Source organism: Varroa jacobsoni, unplaced genomic scaffold, assembly GCF_002532875.2.
Source record: "Varroa jacobsoni isolate VJ856 unplaced genomic scaffold, vjacob_1.0 scaffold_1136, whole genome shotgun sequence".
NCBI lineage: Eukaryota > Metazoa > Arthropoda > Arachnida > Mesostigmata > Varroidae > Varroa > Varroa jacobsoni.
In genome coordinates, this window is record NW_019214038.1 from 28,963 (window position 1) to 52,619 (window position 23,657).

Genomic DNA, 23,657 nt, shown 5'->3' on the forward strand with positions numbered 1-23,657 from the left:
ACCCGTTTCAATTTCATTGAACTTACCCATCGTTAAAGTTCAAAATGAAAGTAAATTTCGTGACCCGAGCGGAGCGACGAACATATAATATTTAAACATATAATATATATATGTACATTTAAGCACCAGCAAATGAAAAGTTGGATGAAAAAGCGCTTTAAACAATCTCATAATGTTATTATTACTTTTCTAACCTTATAAATTAATTGCAGTAATTTTAAGACAGTTTCAGTAATTACTAAATTAAAAATGCTGTTTTCAACAAATCATGCTTGTTACTTCATCCGTAAACATTTCTACGTTCAATGATTTCTACATTTTTACACCTAATCATCCGTTATTACACGCAATTTTTATTTATTTAATGTCAGAGAAGAAAATGAGAAATGGCCTATGATTGGCCTCTGTTACGGCAGGACCTTACGCAGGAAAATAATACATATATTTATTTATATGACGAAGAACGTAGAACACGTAGGAGTACGATTGCCAAATTGACATTTTGATGGCAAAAAATATACATGATTTCTTATTGTGTAAAGATAGCAACGATTAGACTATCTTCGCAAGCCTCAGCTCTCCAAAAATTTTCAATAAATTTTCCAAAACTTATTCTAAAATCATCATGTGTGTCCAGTTAATCACCATTATGTAAATACTCTATGAGTAAACGTTAAGATCTAGAAAATTCCGTGAAGTTTTTCCCTCATACATAGTCGGGTTTGAGTGAGAATTGTCGTAGGCTCATGTGTTAAATTAATAGCAGGTTGTCGCTAATCCCCTTAGTTGTTCGCTCCCTATAGTTTTGCTCTATCTACTATCGTTGTGTTTACCAGACAATCTGAATCAATTCACTTTTGGCCAATTTCCCGGTCTTCCAAGACCGTTGTCTACACCCCAATTCTCACCATAGCTATTAAAATCATACGAGCATTTTGTTCACACCTTGAACGTACGTCAAACCATCTTTCCTATACTCGCAAAACAAGTTGTACCGTTGAAACGCTGTGACGCGAACTGTAGCCGAAGAGAGCTTGCTTAATAGATGAGCTTCTTGGTGTCGCTTCTCTACCTGAAGCACCTTGTTGTGTGGGCTTTACTAGGAAACTCCTCGGTTTAATGTCACTTGACAAACAGGCATACCCGGGATCCCTTTGCACGGCCAACAACAATAGCAGAAATTAGAGTCGCCACATGCCGACCCTCGGCTTCCTTTGTCCGTCAGCTGGCACCTCGTTTCCTAAGCTAGGACAATGAAAAATCGCACCATTATTTCTGTTTACTCGTTTTTCTAACAAAAGTTTTCTAAATAAATAGAGACACGCCAGTACGAGGCGGATTTTCATATCCTTAGATGAATGGGGTCGCGTGCAATAAGGCTTATACGACGCTACATGGCTTTGACGTTTATCACTGCACGAGCGCTCTGCCTACTGACACAGTCAGCCAAGCGCTGTCCTGGCTTTACTTCGATCCTTAGCCAAAGTGAAATGAACCAAGGTCACCATACCACTCAAAACTTGCCCTATCTGACACCCCCCCCCGCCCCCCCGCGGTCCCGTCGTCGCTTCAGAGCCTAACATATGCGCTGATGTTTTTGTACCCGACAAAGCCCTCCTGCCGCTGTTATCTGCCTGACAGTTTGGTGCATTCGTCAGCCCGTAGAGTCGGAATGTTCCTGGCTTTCTCAAGTGATGCTTCCGTACTTTGCCAAACCAGGAGAAAGAAATGAACTTACAAACGCATTTCCGATGGCGCACTTGTGTAGTGGAAAGCTCGGCTGTCTTGCTTACATGTCTGAGGAACAGGTCGGGAAAAAAAAGTATTGAATGTAACTAGGGCGACGAAAAAGAGGAGTTGTAGCTGAGGCTTATTTGTCGAGTGAAATTGAATAACGTGGACTTGCTGGCGTACAGCAGGAGCGCGGAGTGGGTGCGCAAGATCCCACTATTACCATTCTCGTAACGGGCGACCCATTCTGCAGTGAAATCGTAGCGCGATCGTGATGCAGTAGACGAACCGTCACCTGTAGCAATGAAAATTTTTGCTTTTGACTAAATCGGGTAAAGATGACATGATAGGGAGGTAACAGAGGCAAGTGTTCCGCTTAATTCGTGATATTCTCACTTTTTAATTCGAGAGGATATTCTAGTGAATCTAATGGCATTGAACGTAACAAAACAGTCACTCAAGTTACAAAGACGCGGCGGATATTAAAAACGACGATGCAGAAAATTTCTATCGTGATCCTATCTGATCGAAACGAATATGTTTCACTTATATCCGCAATGAGTACGCTAAGCCGTTTTGGAGATTCTGATAACAATAACGGTTAGCAAATTAACAGTAAAGATTAGAACCGACCGATTATGCGTTCACAAATGCAATTCGCTTTGTCACCGCGAACGGCATCATCCAAATAAGTTAAAATCGTTTTTTTTTTTTTTTTTTTTTCTGAATTACAATTAGTACAAATAGTTCAATAGTAGTTTACAATTAGCGAATCGTCCAATGTGATCACCGACGTATGCAACGGCTAAACCTAGTAGCAAAATATGCTTTTCAGGCCACAACTTGACCTTATGTTTCGGGCAAGCTTCTTACAATATACGACATCCCTTTGTAGCAAGGCCAATAAACGTCTTTAGTTCCCATTTTCCTCCAGGGTCTTGAAAATAAATGACGGAATTTTGCGAGTCTTTGGGACCTTTAGGACCTCTAGCACTATCAGTCTAGAACTAAAGTGATGAAAAGAACAGAAGCTAAGTGCAAAGCCTATGTGCCGGCGGCGGTACGAAAAAGTCTCTGTTCTCAGCTCGGTCTTGGCAAGCTTACCAGCGACAACGGCGTCGTGAGCTAGCAGAATTGGAAAGAAACGGACCCCAGGATGGAAAAGCAGCAGTAAAAGCAAGAAAAGGAGATAAAATAAATCGGTCGTCATTGCACTACGCAGACCCCGGTGCTCACACAAGCCCTTGCAGGAACAAACTCGGACGGAACGTACGAGAAGCGACCTACCGCAGTAAAGACAGCAGTTGGGGGTGGCTAAATGAAAAATGATAGCCGGGATAGGGACACCATAAAAACAAAACACGGCGAAACTAACGTAGTCGTATAACGACGCCCCACAGAGGAAGACGCGGTAAAGTGTCTTAAGTCATGTTCGCGCCGTTCAAACGAACTGGTGTTGATGAAGGCCACAACGTTAGAATGTCATGTCGTGTGGAAAGCAAATGGACGTGGTGAAAAACGTAGCAAAGTTCACAAAAGACGAAAAGGACCAGGTGACCTTAAGTACGCGGCTCAGCGAAGAGAAAACGCCAAAATTCGGCTGTCTTTACTGAAAATTATGACAACAATATACCGCTTCTAGGACAACCTGTGGATCTGGCAGAATGTAGGCGGCAGACTACAGCTAGAGCTGTACATCGTGGCTGGCTTAGCCAGATTGAGGGAATGAAGGAAATTAGGGGTGAAGAGAAAAAGGGAAACAGACAAGGGAAATCGAAGGTAATATTACAGAGGAAAAGTGCAATTTACATGGGCGTACATACCTTGCTGAAGAAGGTACGAATGAACCAACGAAGGAACGGAGAAATATATTCGGATATAAATTTTAATTTCGGGGGTAACAATAGCCGAAAGGGTATGTGTACGTTAAGCATTGATGATTCGAACGGAAGTAGATGTTCGAGTGTTTTCGATTGCCACGTTATCTGTAGTTGAAAAGATAAAATCGGAAACTGCAAGTTAAAGCTAGTTCTTCAATAGTTTACGCGGTGGGCGTACGCTATCGACAGTATTTTTCAGATGTCCGAGCAGAAATAGAAGACCGGCTATTTGGTTCCTGGACAAGCGTTGCGATGGGACCAAATTTAAAGTAGTAAATGTTCCGATCTAATCTTCTAACTAACATCGATCTATGGTAGATTCGACAACGTATCCCCGTGAAAGCTTACTGCACAACGTGTTTCCCTGTTTATCCTAGGAATACGAAATGGTCAAGGTACAAATACAAAAAACACCTCGTTTCATGGTGGGATAAGGAACGCGTAACGGCGGTGCCAGATGAAACACTTATATCAAACTAGCAAATACATATAGGATAGTTAATATAAACTTCGCAATTTATACCTATTGTTGTTTTATCTCCTTACTATCATTTTCATCGAAAGAATATTGGTAAAAGGACGTTTCTGCAACCCGCAAGGATACGTATTTCGTCTAGATGACGCTAATCTAAATTTTTTGAACTTTTCGTCACACATTACCGTTAATCATTTCCGTAGACGGGTAGCTCCAGGCACGAACCAAAGCGTCTACGTGTGTATTCGAACCCGGGTCGTCACGAATAACAGCATGCAAATAAACTACCCACTGATCTGCGGCGGAGGGAGCGAATATTGGAACGTAATGAACTGACCAGAACGTAGCTTAACATTTACATGCATATACGAGGTTGGCAAAAGGCCTTTTGCCGATAATATATGTAACATTAAAAAAATACATAACATGGTCAGGATGAAAAACGACATCGAATGGTCTGACAAAAACTTGAGCAGAAAATCGAGCGCATGTTGCATATACTAGATATCTACCTTTAAAAAAATCCTATTTATATCCTATATTAAATCAAACCTAACATACCTATATAAAAATATCCTAGCATATTAACGCGTTGGGCATATAGTTAAAATGTCAGCATAAAAGTAACATTATATTTGATCGAAGTTTCTCAACACTATTGACTTCCGTACCTCATGTTACCATATCCATCTATTGTGTTATACACCTATTTTTCAACACCTAATCTCAATAAATATAGTACGCTTCTAATTATTAGACTGTTTCCATAGCAATTATTTCCAGAATCATCTAATAGTTGAAACATGACTTTGAGGAAAATACATGTGCGAGTTCACCAGATGCTTCAGATTAGCATGAAAAATATAGATTATAGGAAAAAAATATAGGCTATATGGAAAATATAGGGCCGGCATTAGGCCATGTAACATGTACAAGCATCATTCGAATTCGAGTTCTTCGAGGACAAACTATCACTAGCGGGGCCATATATATATATATATATATAACAGTGAGGGAAGAGCAATTTACAGTATATTATGGCTTTATTCTTTTCTTTTGTTTTTCCTTGCTTGCCTGCTTTTTTCCTTTTTGTATTTTTCTTTACTGTTCAGCATTTCATCTTTTCCAGGACCGCATTCTTTCTCATCAGGCGGCCTTTGTCCTTCTCAATGATTGATCTATTTACAGCATAGGGTCAGAGGGGGGTCTCCATAGCATATATTTTATTCTTTCGACCACTCCATCACCTTTGACTCCTATCTTCCCTTACTGCATGGTGTGCATCCGTATGTACATATCATCATAATCATCTTCGTCAAGGTCATCATCCTCGGCACTGTCTGCTGAATTGTCAGCATAATAATAATAGTGATCATGTGATTTTAACATAATCGTTTCGCTATATCCATATCTATCATCATCACGACCGTTGTCCTGTCGTACTTTCCTACCTCACCCGCGTCCCTTTCGAGTTTGGTACGACTCTGTGTTGATTTCGTGCACATCATAGCTTGCCTCAAAGACTCACCAACCTTTTCTGACCAAACTCATTTTGTCTCCACGGAACCCCTACCTTCCTTGACGTTCCCATGAGTTCATACCGTCGTTTCTACGTAGGATGCTGTGGGTAGATAAATAGCTAAAAGACTCCTCAATCGCTTGCTCCTACGGTGCCTCTTGTCGCAAGACGAATGTATGACTTTGTAACGTCTCTTTGTTTCTGTTTGTCCTTGCAACCATTTTTCCCTCCTGTCCAACCAACCGTTGCTGCTCCCATTAGCCGTCGACCTTTTACGAACTTTACCACTTAGCTCTAGTTGAATAATACGGCGACACGAAGCCCCTTTAATGTATAGTAATGCAATCCACCTCAATATGATCGTTCGGTTTCTTATTGTTGTCCTTTTTCTATTTGCAGCATTGTCGTCTGCTTTTTCGGAGTCCATAAACTATATAACAGTGTCTCGCTGACCTGTGCAACAGTAACACTCAATTCAATTCATTATTAATATTTCGACGAGCGTTTTTATTACTTCAACTTAAGAACTTAATATCGCTGCACCATTATATCTGTTGGTCTTGTTGCCATTTTCCATCGTCACGGTCCTTTGTTTATATGGATGCATATGAGTGTTTGCGTCATCGTGTCAATAGCGGCAGGCGACTGCGCCATCAGTTGTAAGACGCCTCAGAACACAAACTACTCTAGTCAGTCGTTCGTGAAGATCGATCGATAACCAAATTGCGATGGACCCCGTACAATCGCCTGCCGCTCAGCGGAACGTTTTCGTTCATTTATGAAATGACGTGGGTATAAATAAGTGAGGATCAGCTCAATATAGCCATCATGGACTCCGTTATCGTAATAATAATAATAATAGTAGTGTCGGTACGGTGCATACATCTCGATATCTACAATCACTCTTCAATCATCGTTTCGGCGTAGTCGACTAGAATTAGGTTGGTGCATAAGTAATGGGATAAATGTGGCGTATGTCACGCAAACTCCGTGGCTGAGAGTAGCGTTCAAAGCTGGTCTGCCGAATTTCATCGTCTTTCCTTTGCCCCGAAATAAAGCCCCTATAGTCGACTTATAAATTTGTCGAGAACTGCCTTGAGCCCTTTCGAGCCCTTGAGCCCCCCCCCCCCCCCTCCCTCCTGCCCCCCAATGCTAAACAATAAAGAAGCAATCGGCCCTGAACAAAAACGCAGGAAACTTATGCACCAACCTAATACATAAATAGCTATATTTACTATCTCGCCTGTCACAGTCTTCGTCCATTGTGATTATGTGCCTTTTCATCCATACGACAGAGCACTGTTGGTAGCATTGTTATGTTACTATTATTAGAATAAATAATTTTCGTCCTGCGAACTAGATTACTTTCATTAGTCAGTTAAATAGAGCGACAACAGGTAATAATAAAACGATACGAACCCCGTGTTAAGCCATTATCGAAGCAGGCCGGCAAGCGAACTGTCTGACCTTTGCCTTGTAGCGTCACGCTATGTTCCTCATTCGAGCTAAGGCGACGATAAAAGCTTGGTTAAGCTAATATGAGGTTCGCTGAAATCAGAGGCTCGTTCTCGACAAAGGCCCTAACGGCAGTCATTGCCCATTCCGACTTCTTCCTATCCATTCAAGGAGATTATGTGTCTCTGTTCTTTGGATAGGGTACGCTTGTCGTTCTTGTCGGCGTGTTTGTCTCTAACATACAATAGCCTAATCTGTACGCACGTACCTGACGTACAGAATTACAGATACAGGTTTGTCTTCCAAAATGAAAAAGTTTGCCATCACCGGAATGGAATCGTTCATGCGCCATCGCTAAGACTTTCCATACTGATCTCATGCCCCGGTTGAGCCCAAACTTAACTAGTCTCTTTCGGCGGTTCTATTGTCCTCTGTGGCGCTTGCCTATAAATAAGCGGACCAGTCATTGCTGGCACAATTCGAGTGGCACAAAGCACTTTTGAACGCCACTAACAGACTAAGAGGACCGATTTAAACCTTCGTCTATCTCCAGATCGCCGCTGGTTTATGTAATGTACAAGCACACGAGCCGGCTCTAAAAAGGAAGGATCCTATAATACATAGAGAGGAGACTACGATGAGCAGTTCTCCCTAGCTTTTCTTCGGCCTAGAGGTCTAAGGATAACAGTAACAACAAGTATGCCAGAGAGAGGGTATAACATGTATTCATATACATTCGAGGCGGCTGAGCTGTATGAATGTGTTCCCATTGTTAATACGGTACCTTTTGCATAATTGTTACGGGTGTCACCTAGGTTCGAGTAATTCTCTTTTTACAAAATCAGGCCCGCCGCTATAGGTAAGGCAATTCAGGAAATGACAATGCAGTGCTATAGGACCAAATGACAACAAATATCTATGCATACGTCCTGTACAATAAATTAGCCGAAAAAAATAGCTTTATAGTACAGTTGGTATTGCAGTCATTTCCGTGTGCAAATAGTTCGCGTGCGATCAAATGATAAAATCAGTGTACTAGGATTGTATCTTCCGTATAGGTAAGCCGGTCACGCCAAGGACAATTCGATAAATTTCTTCCGACTCATTTCACTGGGACACTGCTTTTTGTTCGGTAGTTTTTTTCCGGATAGAACGATAATTTTTTTTGTAGTGAGCCGCGAGTAAAAACAAGCAGTATTTCAAAACAAATGATACCAATATCTATTTTGAGTGAGGCGCTGTACAGAACCTATTGTACGTTCCAACCGGCACAAGCTTGCGTCTGACTTTTGTTTTTCCTTACTTTATGCTTATACTTATATATTTAGTTTATGCTCCTCGGTGTCGGTGTAGCGGGTAGTCGAGAGAGTGCTCCGCACCCTTGGACAAAGATGTTCCTGGTGATGCGCAAATGGTCTCACAGAGAAATTTCTCTAGCGCCATTTTTAGCTGCTGGGCAAATGAATTTTTCCACTGGGCAAATGAATGATGAGTAAAATCTCATCCATTCATCTTTATCAACAGTAGCCAATTCAATTGCCCAAAACTACCCGTCACGACCAAATTAACTGTTCCAAATAAATTTTGTACCAACGAGTTCCTATTGGTCTTTTGCCTTGTTGTGTCAGTACGGCTTTTTAGGCTAATTTACCTCACGAGTTTTTGCCGTCGTCGTTGACACAGACGATGCATGGTCAGGGTAGGGAGCCTTCGCCAAAGAGGTAGCATATTTGTCTGGGTTGTTTTTTACCAAATGCACACGAGATGGCTTCGTTCAAAGTGATCTAGATATATTCGACACGCTGGGTATTCCGGCCAAAAGCATGAATAAAATATAAGGCATACTTTGTTTGTAGAAAAAGCATCAGGCCGACATCCCGATGCCGATCAACGATAGGGGATATCATCTCAAGAACGATCTATGTCATGAAGCCACCTTAACGGGAAAGCTATTTCCAGAGAACTTCAATCGGAGTGAAGAAAAAGGCGAATATGTCAAATCATACATTGCATCATTCGATCGTTCTCACGTACAAGTGGAGTCAATATCCAGTTGGTAGTAAATAGGATCCAATAACAAACAATTGGAAGCGCATAGCTGTCGGTTACATAATGTTCAGTAACTCAGTCGGGTCACAGGAGGGCAAGTGATGTTGTTTTCTCTGTTTTGCTGCTGCTGTTGTTGTTGTTGTTATGCGTAGTTGTCAACAAGATTCATCGACAATTCTAAACTGGGGTCACACAAGTTCAATAGTGTCCTTATTTACCATAGCAGCTGACCTGCAATCGAGCCGAGTAATGATTATGGCAAAAACCGTTTCTCGCTTACTTTCCCAAAAAAGGAGATAGATGGGGTGAAAAGTCTAATTTTCGACCTTTTTTTTTTTATACACTCTCTAAATCTATCTGATTATTAGTTTGCCCATTTAGGTGTCCGCGGCTCACTGTTGGCAGCACATGAATTAGACAACATTAATTTACCAGAATTGATATAATGATCGTTTTACTTGTGCGTCAGGTTTCCACACATTTTTTGCTTAAATCCTCTCGCTGTTATCGATATTCCGTACGTAACCTACCGTAGCTGCATTTCGATTTGTCATGTCGTGCAGTCTTCGTTCGTCGAGAAACGTTGATCGATACGTTCGTGTTTCTACGTAATTGCCACATTCTATCTTACATCAAGTAGCAGTAGTCACATTATATATATACATACATATATGTATATATATATATCGTATTTTTATTTATAGTATGTACATTGACATATTTCACACGGTGGTAATGGTTGTGACGAATTTATGGTTGCCTGTTGTTGGCTGAGGTGCGCCATGCTTTGCTTCTCAGATTCGAACGGGGATCTATTTGAGGGGTGCGATTTACATCTGTTGCCCGTTAAATAGCATTCCCGCAAAGGCTCTTCTACGGCTCGACCTAATTGACTGACACGTACAGCATAAACGTTTAGCTTTACGAAAACGATTAGCCCACTTAGTTTTCAATTTGATCGCAACAAGAATCTTCACAACTCTTCATTCCTGATTAGGTCTGGTTGATAATCCCCACCGTTGTACCATCCAACATTATGTCATTACAATGCATATATATATATATATATATATATTATGCAGGTCTTGCGCTGCGCACTGGCACTGTTACTATACAAGTCACATAAACGCGTTTGATGTAATCACTGTCCTTTTCAAGGCCATGCACTTTACTAGCGTCACGCCTCAGGCTTCAACGCGACGCCCAGGCAACAGCAACGTTGCTGTTTTTCAAACTATATACATGAATAAATATAGTAAGGTTGTTAATATTAGTATGACGCTGGTAGAGATTCGTAGAGGTGAAACGACTGATCGGCAGATGACAGATATAGTTTTCAAATAAAAATAAAAAAAAAGGGGGGGGGGGGGGGGGAGTCGAAACAAAGGCCACACATCGACTAGAAATTTGAAGCTAACCTTGTAGCGCGCAATTTGAGACGCTCTAGATTTTTCCTACTATCGATACCTTTCCTGTCCGCACAAAAGGGAAAGTAGGTATCCCAGTTCTCTGTTTAAGTTAACTGTGAACTTGAACCGATTCACTATGCCATACGTGCTCCAATCAAAGCAATAATATTATGAAAAAGGAAGTTTTTTCAAATCTGCTTTCCAGCGAAGGTAACAGTCATCTTTTCCCGGTTACACCTCCCGCACTGAACTGTTTGCAGTATCTAACGAATGCGGATCGTTTTCGTCACGAGCCATCAAAAAGATACAAAAGTAATAATAACGGTTCACCGTAGTACTTACATTACCATACATAGTGGTGTGTGATAGTGTGTTTCGTCGTAGTGTTTCGTCAGCTACTTCCTTCTTACGAGTGATCCCTTGTGAGTGTTGTCGTGTATATAGTGCATACGTGAAGAATAAACGTGTCGCTTGCGTCGTGCTACGAACGATTATCTTGCAAATATTCTCATAACTCAGCAGCAACTATAGTACTAGCAGACGTATCTGTAAACCTCCATGTTACTATTTCCCCAATGAGGCTCGAAGGCGGCACCGACTGTGGAGCAGAAAACGGTTGATGGACGCTCGAGTATATTCCACTTTAGCCCCGTTTCACTCTCGTGGACATTCATTGACCACCCTCATAAAGTGGATTGGCAAAAAAATCCTCCACATTTCAAACTCTCTTCTTCGATAGAATGAGAAATAGGACGCTACAATCCGGACACGTTTCGAACCACTATCTCAATTTCAGTTCACCTTTGCTGCAGACGTTATTTTACAGCGCATATTCAGTCGGCCTCGGCATAAGCGAGGTAGCTCACTTAATCTAGGGTCATCAATCAATCGTATTATCATTAAAATCGTTATTTTCATCATCAGTAATATTACTACACAGTTTCTCCGTCGTATCTTTCGCACTCTCTCGCTATATATATATATATATATATATTTTCTACCTCTACATATTATTATTACTCTGCATTACTATTTCTACTACATTAATAATAATTAATAATGCTATGCATCGCATCACACGGTAGCGAGATCGTCCAACCAGAATTCATTGATCGGCGACCTGCGCATTGTTAACAATGAGGGTGACTTTTCAACTTTCAACGGGAAGGCCGCTCCGAACGTGGTCGAGGTCAGTTAAAGGACTAATTTTGTCATTTGGAGGTCCCTTGTTCGCTGTCCCGTCATACCCACACTCCGTTGCATCAACCTCGCCCGAATAACTAACGCACTGCTTTTTGCTCAGTTTTCCCTACCTCCGTTCCGCCTTCAGGTTATCGACATTCACAGGCTTCGGCAAGATTGGCCAGTGTGCGCAGACTGCGTACAGGCCTTACAAAAACGACTGCGTCCTTCGATCAATACCATCGCAAATAAGGAACGTGTCCGTAGATTCGAAATTTCTCAGTGTTCTTGATGGGATGTGATTATGTTTTCCAGTCACATGATCACTTCAACTCGTCTGCCGGATTGATGTGCATCAATGAAAGCGTGCAACTGCAGTCTCCGATCAAACTCAATCGTCCTTTTGATTTATCTATCCAATATGCATAGGATGTGTGTGACGGTAGATGAATGAATTATATTTTTGCCTATATTAAAGGCCATCGTCAATTCAAGTTAACTGCAGTGTGCTTCAGTGAGTGCCAATGAGAACAGGTTTACTTTTTATTGGTCCGACAGGGGATGATGTGCTCCATGATTTGCCATCTTATTATATGCTAGCTCATTTCCAGCGCCGTTTTTCCGCAATGTTTCTTCCTTTCGCTTGGAAGAAGACCAAGAGAAAAACCAATGTCCTAATTACCGAGATTGTTTGTCTCGAATCACTTTACTTATTACGCCGTTGTGTGAGTTTCGCCAATATCTACAAACGCGGCGCAACATCGTTTTATTTGGCTATTCAGCCGTCCAAACGATCGATTAGCTTCTGATGAGCTGCAATAGTGCGGTTTTTCCCCCACACCACTTGCACCTGAACTCATCCGAAGTTTTTTTGATAGTGGTCCTCACTGCGTCTGAGTCGCATCCGACCGACCGACCGACCGTCTCAGCTTTTCCCTGGTACCAATACGTGACCGAGAATGAGGCGCTGAAAACTTTTGAATAAAGGGACGCTACGCCGATAGGCACATACACATTACGGACGAACAGAGCTCGCTTTTAATTACCTCTTGAACGAAGTCAACGAAGATAGTAACTCCCGCATACTTACCACATTACCACCCACTAACAACATGTACGTCAAAAGGCATCTTCCCAAGGCTGTCACACCAAGGTTGTCGCTCTACCGAAGATTTGTGGGTTTACAACAGACACACATACACTTTACTCGTTACGCAGCACTGATTCTCAAAATAGAGAGAAAAGGCTGTGTCTTGCCCGTTCTAACGAAGCTGAAATCCGGACATTGGTGAAAGAAATGGCCAGATCCAAGATAATGGCCAAAGACGTTTGTGTCAGCTGGTGGAAGCCTAACTTCTTTCACACGATCAAGCAGATGTGTGTCGAAGGCGATTCGTCGCGTCAGGCAGTCGACCACCGCGAGCATTCCTCCTCGTTCGATTCTTTTTTGAGACTTGATTCGTGTTTCTCTTCACGTCAAGCATTTCCGTGTACGTGTGTGTACTGAAAAAATCTTGATGTCGTCGCCAAAAAGCCGACACACAAGCCCAACACGCGCCCAAGGACGCCGAGGTCGCTAACCAGAGTACCCTGTCTTCAACCTTGATAAATACTGTACAAGGCGGGTAGTCTCAAGGGGGCTGCCATCTGAGGTCCAAAGTTCAAATCCGGCCGGCAGTTCCTCCTTGTTATCCCGCCGCGAATATGCGGGTCGCGACCACGCAGGAGCAGGTGCGCTTCACGTACGCTCGACTCACTTTGCACTACACGTCCATCGGCTGCGGTACTGTATACAACTCTCCACGTGTGTCACCAGCATCACCATCTCTTATTTTATTGTTGACTATACACCGCCCATAGCCGAGCCGTAGCTTCGGTCCTAGGCAAATAACGACAAGAACCAACAATGACCAACGCGCCCACGCCGAGAATAGCGTAGTACGCGTATAACTCTATCGCGTCAGCTTTTAATCGATGTTTTTCTTTTTCTCTCCTTGACACCTGCATCACATCTCTTCACCGTTCATGTCCGACTCTTGAAGAAGCCAAGGGAAGTCTTGCATTCTCGAACCGTGACCGTGACCGCGTTCACCTTGACGTCGGTAATGAGAATCTTGTTAATAAGAGCTGGAGGCGTCGGCTGCCAGTTGGCTATTGCTGACTTGATGGTCGCTGACGCCGGAGGTTGAGACGGCGCTGGAGGACCTGGGGGTGGTGGAGGCGCTGGTTGGCCTCCTCCTGCACCCACGCCGACCGATGGATGATGGTGTCCTACAGCGGGGTTTAATGGTAGCCCCCCTGCTGCGGCCACCTGTCCTGGACCGAGAGCCGCTGAGCCACCGTTCGTGACGGCTGTTACCGCCGGCGTAGGACCAGATGCATGAAGAGGATTGGACTGTTGACCTGTCGCTGGTGAGGCGGCCGAATGTGGCGTTGCTGCGGGTAGTTGAGAAGGATGTCCTAACGGCTGTCCCTGGCTAGGTTGAGATGGCTGTTGTTGTTGTTGTTGCTGCTGTTGCTGCTGCTGCTGCTGCTGTTGCTGTTGTGATTGTTGTTGGCTAACTGCAATGCCACCTGTTGCAGATGGGTGCGTCTGCTGCTGTTGCTGTTGTTGAGAGGAAGGAGCAGCTACTGGTTGCGGCGACTGCTGTTGAGCCGCTCTCTGCTGACGTTCAAGCATATCACGGACAGTGGTCACTTCTTTGTGTTTACGTTTCCGGGTCGGCTGCTGTGGACGTGTCGGCTGCTGCTGCTGTTGTTGTTGTTGGCCAGGCGCCGTTCCGCTGTTGGGGCCACTACCGAGCTGCTGTTGTGGTTGGATAGGATGGGGTGCCAGGGACTGGTTGTTTAATCGAGCGATGGCCATGTGCTGTGGGGTGGACCCATGTGTGAGAAGGTTATTGTTTGTCGAGACTACCTGGGCTTGTGGTTTTTTGTCGTGGTCGTGCTGTGAGATTACAGACAACAAAGGTTAGATATAGCTTTAAAAGTGTTTCAGGAATGTTTGTTACCAGGGGATAGGCTTGGGATAAAGCTGTTATATAAGTCAAATTCAAAGGTTTCACTATACAGTTCGAATAATAGAACGATTTCTATTATTTACACACATATTCATATTACTATTTACTTGGGTCTAACGTCGGGTGAGCAGTTTAAATTGTGGAATTTATTTCAGCTATTTTTTTTTCTTCTTTTTCGATCTTAACAATTTTTTCTGTCGAAGTTAAACGCGGCTATGCAAAAACATTACTTTCCCTTATACAAACTCAAAACTTCTCTAAGTGTTCAACGATTTTGAGCACATTTCCCAAAGGACAAGCAATACCTAATTAAAAACAATTTTTAAAGGAAAAACGCAATAACCTCTCAGCTGACTATATATTTTATATAAATTTCACTCGTTCTTAACGCTAGGCCAACTTACCTGTAAATGCTCTGGCGTCTGAGGAGACTGGTTTTGATGTGCTCCTGGATGCTGCATGGCAGGCGACATTGGTACCGTTGGGGGGGCTAATCTAGCTGCTACCGGTGGAACGGCCATATGTAATGGTTTGTCCATAAGGTTGCCCCCGCTTGTTGCCTTTTTTGGATCCTGAATCCCTCCAGGTCCCATAACACCGGCACCGGTCTGAGGTGCAATCCTTGGCTGTAGCTGCTGCGCCGTCGCCATCTGTGCGGTTCCAATCGAAGTCTTCAGAAACGCGCCAGTCCCTGGAGCAATTGTCGTGATTTGTTGCTGATTAGCTCCTGTAACATAGGCGACAAGGTGCGGAATAACACAGTTTCCGCCGTAGGGCGCAAAACACACACACACACACAAATATATACACAGACGCACAGTAAAAGGGTAAATTCATGTTAGTTTTGTTTCACCGTTTAACCGCGGTTCCATCTTGCCATTGCATGCCTACCATCCATGTGCGTGTCGTGAACAACTAGCGTTCAGCGACATAGTATCGTTACGTAATTCTCGTTGTTTTTTAGGTTATAACAAAAATAAGAATCAGAACACTCACATAGTACCAATCATCACAAAGCATTTTTATAGGTTCCTAACCACACGCAGAATGGTCTCGATTGATCACTGGCGATAATACAATTATGCGATGTTTACGCAGTGTCGTAGAGGATTTTTCAACTGTCTGCCAAGATTCTTTTGTTTTACGTTCTATTATTTTGCCGCTGTGAACCGCTCACGGACTGATATCTCGCAAAAGGCTAATGGCGATGGTTACTGGCCAGTCTGAGGTGGCTTACTAACAATTCTCGGTAATAACTACAAGGCCCGGCTGCATTGTCACCCGCCCTAGCCTACTCCGAAAATGGCTCACTGGTAGTGAAACCATTCAGTGATAAACTATTCTGCCTGTACAATTACTATTCTGTGAAACAGAAAACTACGCGTTACCAATCGAATCAACTAACGACCTTTTGCCACCTGTTGCCACTGTCAGTAAACAGCGACAAACGGATGTTGAACATTGTATAACCCATCTAAACCCAGTATCTATATAGAGATGATAATCATAATGGTAATAGTACTATGTGCACGTACGTAATTTACCTTTTCGGCTCGTAGCCGCCACCCATAACGCGCGTGTATCTTATTTTTAAAGCGAAACGATTTCTCTATGATACCGTCTCTCTAGGCCAACATCCATTCCTCAGCTAAGCGAAAGATTTAAACGTTCTAGTCAGACATATCAAGAAGCTATTCAGTCTTTTCGCCGTGTTCCTTCTTTGTTCACACGAATAGGCATCAACTTCAAAACGAGTAAAGCCAGTACTATCTATTGCCAGCGCACGATTGACATAGCTGATGCTGTCTATGCCAGAGAACAGAGAAATGAGGCCGGAAGTCAAATTTCTTTAATGAGATCTGAGCAGGCACAGGGATTCAAGTGATTTGACCGGAAGCATTTTCGAAGCAAAAGAAAACAGTTACACTACGGACAGCTGCTGTCATATAGCCTATGGTAACTGGAAACAAGGGCTGCTTAGTTCATTGAGTCTTCACGGTAGTTTTCCGCGAGCTAGAACATACAAAGGGATGGTATTTACAACTAATCAACAATATCGCATGCAGAACGCACACAAACACACACAAATATGATTAGATGCTATTTCGCACCTTCATCGCAGGCAGGCCACGCATTGATACGCAATGCAGGGGGTAAGCAATAGGATTATATTCGGTAGGGACACATCTAACTGATCGCCGCTTGACGTCCTAATTAACTACCAGTACGTAATGTTTGTCTTAAACGGAATACGTAGTGGTATTTGGTGTTAGCTTTGCATGTGTTTATAAGATACCGTTCATTATGGACCTCATGGTCTATTGTTTGATCCTTATCAAGCTTCTTTTTTGCTTTCTGACCAGCTCATTTACAGCTATATTGTATTATTCTTACTACTATTATGGTTATCATCACCGTCACTAACAATCACCAAACAAGCAAGCATTCAATCATTCATCACACTCACCCTTCTGCCTGTGTAAGCCCATCACCATATGTCCCTGAATCTGTTGGGCCATCTGTCCTTGCAGATGCTGAGCCGTCTGACTCGTCAAGCCCCCCTGAGCAGCAAGCTGTTGCTGAGCCTGCAGCTGTTGGAGCGCCCCCAGGGCTCCGGAATGGTTAGAGGCGGCTGCTGCAGCGGCAGATGTGAGCGGTCCTCCTGCTGCACCCAGCTGGCCACCCCCGATCATCAGCGGAGTAAATGGAGCTCTTCCATTCAACGTGACATTCGTGTTTTCACCACCTTGAGCCGAACCGTGTTGCTGTTGCTGCTGCTGCTGCTGCTGCTGCTGCTGCTGTGAGTGAAGTTGTGTTTGTTGCTGAAGTTGGGCCTGGTGCTGCTGTTGCTGTAAATCATTTGCCGTTTGAGCTGCTCCCTGAGACAGCATTGCGCTGGTAGCGCAGGCGCCAAGGTGTCCAGACGTCAAAGGTGTAACGGCTCCTTGTGATAACAAAGGCGCTCCCGGAGTCTGTTGCTGATGCGTGGGTTGTTGACCCACCGACGTTACTGTGGGTAACAACGACGGGGCAGGTGAAATCTGGGTTAACTGTACACCTGGCGGTAGCTGCACCCCCGCCAGGAGCGTCATAGGGGAGCTAACGGTTGGGGGTGGCGCGGAGGGCGCCTGCAAAGCTTGATGCGTTTGTTGTTGTTGCGTCTGCTGTTGCAGCTGGCCTGGAATGGCACCGGTTGAAGCAGAAAGCGCGGACTGTGAGGTTACCGCAATATGAGCTGGGTGACCTGACTGAGGAGAACTCATTCCCGCTGCAGATACGACTGATCCAGTCTGAACTGACGCCTGAGTCAGTGTTTGAGAAACGGCAGGTGACACAACAGACAACCCCTGTTGGCTCGAGGCCGAATTCTGTACGCTGCCAGCGACAGAGGCGGGGATTTTTCCTGCTAAAAGCATCTTCACGCTCGACCGATTTGATGCAGTAGTAGTTGTCGTCGACGTCGTCGTCGTTAAATTGACAGAAGAGACTTGCGCACCAGTTCCTTTTAAAGCGTCCGCAACCAACGGATCTAGCTGCGACTGTACCGTTACCGGAACACCAGAATGTGTACCTGGGCTGCCTGGAGTGCCGTTGACGCCAAGGGCCACCTGTGCCGTTTGCTGTTTTCCGCTCATGGGGATAGTCTGCTGCTGAGCTGGCTGTTGTTGTCCTGAACATTTTGCGGGCCCAGTTAGTAAAACGCTACCTTTACCCTTCAACCTCGCACATTTACTGAGAGACACCACAAAATAGCGCGTAAGTATGCCCGATCGCCGTAGTAGCACGAGATTATCGATCGTTATCGAACACGACGAAGAGGCTCGACTACTAGTAACATGTTCGAAACACGTTCAGCAAAACTTTGTTTTTGCCATTGCCGTCGTTGTTCTGTTTTTTCTTTTTTTTTTTAATTTTTATAGAACTGAACAGCTGATTGAGTTATAGCGCCATTCTTTTTAACTCTGCCAACCTTCCACTTCTGACCGATGCTCACCTGTTCTACGAGAACTTATTGCTAGTAGGTTATAAAACGGTGAGTGCTACGTCGCGCTGGAAGATCATTGTGCTGTAACCGCTCTAACGCTCTAATGTTGTTTCTCCGTGGGCCCTAATGAACAATATCGAATGAGGAACGGCCGCAGAAGCAGGCGTTTTACAAAAGGCCACGCGTAACCGACCGTACATAGTCACAACAGCTTGTTGACAATTCGGGTTGATTCCGCATATAAGTTCAATCTAATAGAAAAACTATTAAGCCATTTGAGAAAAAGTACTTGCTAGCAGCAGACAAGCGAGTGCATAGAATGTGTCAAATCATCGCAATCTGATTCTATAACTTAGACATACATACTTGTGACGACGGACAACGAGAAACAACTTCACGACGTAACTTTCACTCCTATAACATGTATTAATTAGTGGAATATTTAGACAGTAAGGAACTTCACACTTAAGGTTCAGGTGTGCGTACGCGTATAGTAAGCCGGGACGTCAAGGAATGCAATCAAGGGGAAATTTAGCGCGGCGCAGAAATATTGCAGTGGAACTCTATCACGAAAGATGGCCAATGATTGACGTTTAAAAGATCGCTTTTTTGGTCACTGTAAAGTTTTAATTGGTGCAAGAAAACATAACGAAAATAAGTGATCCGAAAAAGCAGGATAGGAACAAAGGGGGCAGAGATGATTTTCGAACACTTTGAGAGGAGCAGTCAGCCATAGTGGAAATGTAGGACATAAAAGCGCAGTTTTCAGGCAGCGGTTCGTAAAGCAACATCAAGGAATTATAGGGAACCTGTCGGCGCCTACGGGGATCGTTCATACGCTCGACCTAATAACGAAGATATTATGCATTAGACACGAACGGGTTTAGCCAGCGCAATGCTACAACGGATTATGATGACGACCAACACGAACGGGACGAATAATAATTACCATAGCTGCAACCAGGTTGACCGGTAATTATTACAGATAGTCACTTGTAAATGGTTAGCGGATAAACGAAATAATAAATATACAAAACTAAATTTATTAAGTTTATGATAAAATGAAAATTAACAGCAATCACAGTCGACGCTATGTTCCGAACCAAACGAACCCACTAAAAAAGCCCCACCCTTCCGAATGACAAGGGGATACTTCGTAACAGACTACCCACGCTATACGCATCAAATATAAGCGGATACTCTTCTTGTTTGCTTCTTACCAGAGTGTCATAATGCATTGTTGTTGAAATCCTCTGGCTCGTAACCTAACATCTAGTTTACGCCGCAATGGAACTTCGTTTATTTCTGTGGTGGGCGACAAGATCGTGTGCCAACTTACCTTTCAAGGCGGCACCTCCCAGCTGTTGCTGTTGGCTTGTTGCTGGTACGGAGGGCGAGTTCGTTGAACCTTTCGACACCGTGGCACTGGTGGGATTACCTATAAACATCTTGCTTGTGAGGCCATTATTACTGGTCGTACGCATGCCAAGTGGCGCGGCGTTTGCCTCAGTTGAACTGATCGTCGTCGCGGGCTGCGGTTGCAAATGCGTCGTCTGCTGCGGCTGCTGTTGATTATGATGTTGTTGTTGTTGTTGTTGTTGTTGTTGTTGTTGGTGCTGCTGCTGCTGCTGCTGCTGTTGCTGCTGCTGTTGCTGTTGCTGCGGTTGCTGTTGTTGACCTTTTTTGTTTGGTCCGCTTCGATCCGTATGCTGGACCATATGCCGAAAGGTTAACGTCATCGATGGAGGTATGGAGGGTTTAGGAGCAACAGCAGGCATCGAATGCTTGTGAGGGAACGTTGAAGTCTTCGAACCATCGGTTGGAGACGCCGTGGCAGCTGCCAAAACTGAATTGGCGTTGGAACTTGCATTGGCCTTGACCCCTTTCGAGTTGGCGGCTTGCACAGCGTTTCCTACGCCACTTGGGGTTCCACAAGACTGCTTGACTGGCGCGGACGAAGCGGATGTGGTTATTGTAGTCGAGGCGGTGGTCGAACACGGCGCCTTGGTCGTTGACTGTGTCGTAGTTGTTGCGGTGAACTAAAGGGTCGACGAACGGATAATATAGCTGCGTCGTTAGGTATTCAGGATGACAACCTCAACTATCAATAGAAAAAAGCGCGACGGGACTAGTCTAATAAATAGGTCGAAAAAGAACAAGTTCGATCAGTCAGTATTTAGGTATGGATGCCGCAGTCTTACCCATTTACTGTACCATAAGAATCTATTAAGAAAGGTGTATGTCTAGAATAGTTGATTTAACATATTTAGCCTTACAATAACCATGGTAACGGTTGCACTCTGAGAACAACTAACCGTTTTTTTGTTTTGCTGAGGGATCTGTTGGGACACGACGTGCCCGCTCTTTGATGCCCCCTGTGAAACCGCAACGGCCACCGACGGCGTTGAAATTGTACTGGTCGTTGTTGTCGTCGGCGCTGTCGAATGCCTCTGCAGCTGTACCTGTAGCTGTCTTACCTTCGGCTGAGAACTGCCATCAACTAACTGCGTGTTCTTGATTGACTTCGTTAACTGCGTCGCTGCCGTACCAACAGAGTGATCTTTGCGTGTTTCCGTGGCATTGACGGCCTCCAATCCACCAGCAGCATTGACATCCGCTGGACTGTCATCTTTGCTCGGCCAGACCTTTACCGCACCCGAGTCTATTGACGTGCTCGAACTACGGCCTCCCTTGTTCGACAGCTTACTATTATTGTCCAGTACCCCAATGGAACCAGCTGCTGTCGTCGCCTTCGATTCATTCAAGTCACTAGACCTGCTATTGATGTTACTACTAGCATTACTGCTACCGCTGCTACAAATCGCTGATGTAGGTGCAGACGCAACCTTGCCCGGCTTGTCGGCCGGGGCAGCTAAGGAAACGCTGATCTCGCGGAAGCTAGCCCGGGACCCGCTTCCACCCACACTGACACTAGCATTGCTGCTTGGGCTTCCGAACGAAATGGGAGAGGAATCCTTTTTGTCGAGCAGGTCATCGGACGCCTTCAGTCTGTCGAAGGTGTCCAATGTTGCTGCCGCCGAAATGCCCACTGCCGAACCAGAGCCAGTAATAGAACTGCCCAACAACGACGAAGCAGAGGAAGAAGATGACGATGACGACGACGATGACGACGACGACGATGACGATGACGACGACGACGATGATGATGAGGACGATGACGATGACGACGACGACGACGACGACGAACTGGACTTGTGATGACCGTGATGTCCATCGCTCTTCGCGCCTCCTACCTCGATCTTGATTCGTTTTGCATCCGGTGAGCTGAGGCCCTTTGAAAGGGAGGAACCCTGAGTAGCCCGTGAAGCATTTGCCGCTGACGCTACTACCCCTTTGACGCTTATAGTAGAAGACGCATTATTCCCACTGCTCGTCGATACGGACGATGGTAGTGATACTGTTAATGATGCTGATGATAACGATGATGACAATTGTGTTGATAATGTTGTACTTCGATCCTTGTCGCGATCTCGATCTTTCTCCTTTTCGCGGGCGTGCTTCTGCTCTTTGCTCGTGGGTGGCTGCGCCGTCGGCTGTTGCTGTGTTGGCTCCTTCGCGATGTCTTTGTTCTTCGGCTGTACGCCATGATGTGTCCGGCCTGATGTGCTGCTGGCGTCCTTTCCAAAGGATGTCCTGTCCTTCTGGTTGTTGTTACTAATAGCAGATCCGACACCGGTGGATCCGGAGCTAACGACGCTGGCAGAACTGTTACAATTGCTGTTGTTACTACTGCTGCCGCCGACGCCAGACCCGGCGCTGTCCTTAGCCCCTTTCGCCCCGGAACCTGTTGATGCGTCGTCCTTGCTATTGCTCGAAGTGACCTTTGCGCCAGCGTCTTTACCGGAGGATTTGCTGCCGTCGGCGTGTGTCGAAGATTTGGCCTGATGTGGATGATGATTCGATGCCGATGGAGGAGAATGGTTATCATTCTTCTTTGTCGAATGCTCCAGCTTATGAGGTTTATCTGAAGTGGCCAGAAAAAAATATGAATAAATAAGTGGTAGGACAAAGTGAGACGACAAACAAGAGAAAATAAAAAAAAAACAACAAACTTGGATCGATCGTTGACTCGTTAGTGTTACGGATGCAAAAAGTAACTATTACATATGGAACAATTAATAGGAGAGTCAAACGCGAATTTCAAAATTGAGTATAAGCAGTGGTAGACTGTAGTGAATTAATATCAATAAGAGGAGCGCACCTAATTAAAATGTACTACACATTTTAAATAAGGTGAAAATTTACGCAACTATACGCTGTTACAGTATGTTCCTTTGCACAGATAAATGTTGACTTTATCGAACCATCGTCAATTAGTTACTGATGTGTAATAAAACATAGTTAATAGAGACTAGAGGCCGCTGTTTTAAGTCTAGTCAAGGACACACTATGCAAGCAGCGCAAATACGGTAAGTTATATAATACAGCTCATTAACTTACAAATGTCTTTGAAGTGTTCCTTCGACAAAGGGGTAACACATCTCTGGTTTACTTTAACCGCCTCGGCGGGGCTTTCAACAAAACCTGACGCACTGAGAGGTCTGCCTGGGAGCGGACTTCTCCGATCTTTCTCTTTCACGTCTTTGCTCGTGACTTCTTTCGAATCCTTGTCTCCATGCTCTCCTAGGTATTGACTGTCCCTCGAGCATCCTGGTTGAGATGGGTCAGTGTGTTTTCGATTCTGCCGGCTGGGCCCGGGTCTGTCGGTGTTGGCGAGCTCATCCTCGGAGTTGCTTTTACTTCCTTGTTCGTTATTATCAGTCTCCTCCTGTTTACGTGAGACACAAATAGTATTGATGCTTAATATGGTTAAATCATGGGTAGGCCAAAGGCGCTATGACAGTTCATTATTTTAGATATATTTTTTGACAGACAATGAAGCGAATCTGATTAATTATATATAGTTGTGACAACATTCAGTTAAATGAAGT

At 44.4% G+C, this 23,657-nt stretch overlaps 1 protein-coding gene across 2 annotated transcripts in view; it reads right to left on the reverse strand.

The window, feature by feature from the left end:
- Nucleotides 1-317: 317 nt before the first annotated feature.
- Nucleotides 318-23,657, reverse strand: part of LOC111266988 (uncharacterized) — a 48,845-nt gene continuing 25,505 nt past the window's right edge. Inside the window, exons 5-10 of one of the 2 annotated variants that reach the window (XM_022844899.2) lie at nt 23,167-23,494; nt 21,021-22,690; nt 20,045-20,744; nt 17,188-18,390; nt 15,125-15,447; nt 318-14,647 (exon numbers count right to left, since the gene is read on the reverse strand). In XM_022844899.2, coding sequence (XP_022700634.1) covers nt 13,724-14,647; nt 15,125-15,447; nt 17,188-18,390; nt 20,045-20,744; nt 21,021-22,690; nt 23,167-23,494 — 5,148 coding nt within the window. In that variant the 3' untranslated portion in view covers nt 318-13,723. The remainder of the gene's footprint in view (nt 14,648-15,124; nt 15,448-17,187; nt 18,391-20,044; nt 20,745-21,020; nt 22,691-23,166; nt 23,495-23,657) is intronic. The other variant, XM_022844901.2, reaches the window with a different exon arrangement.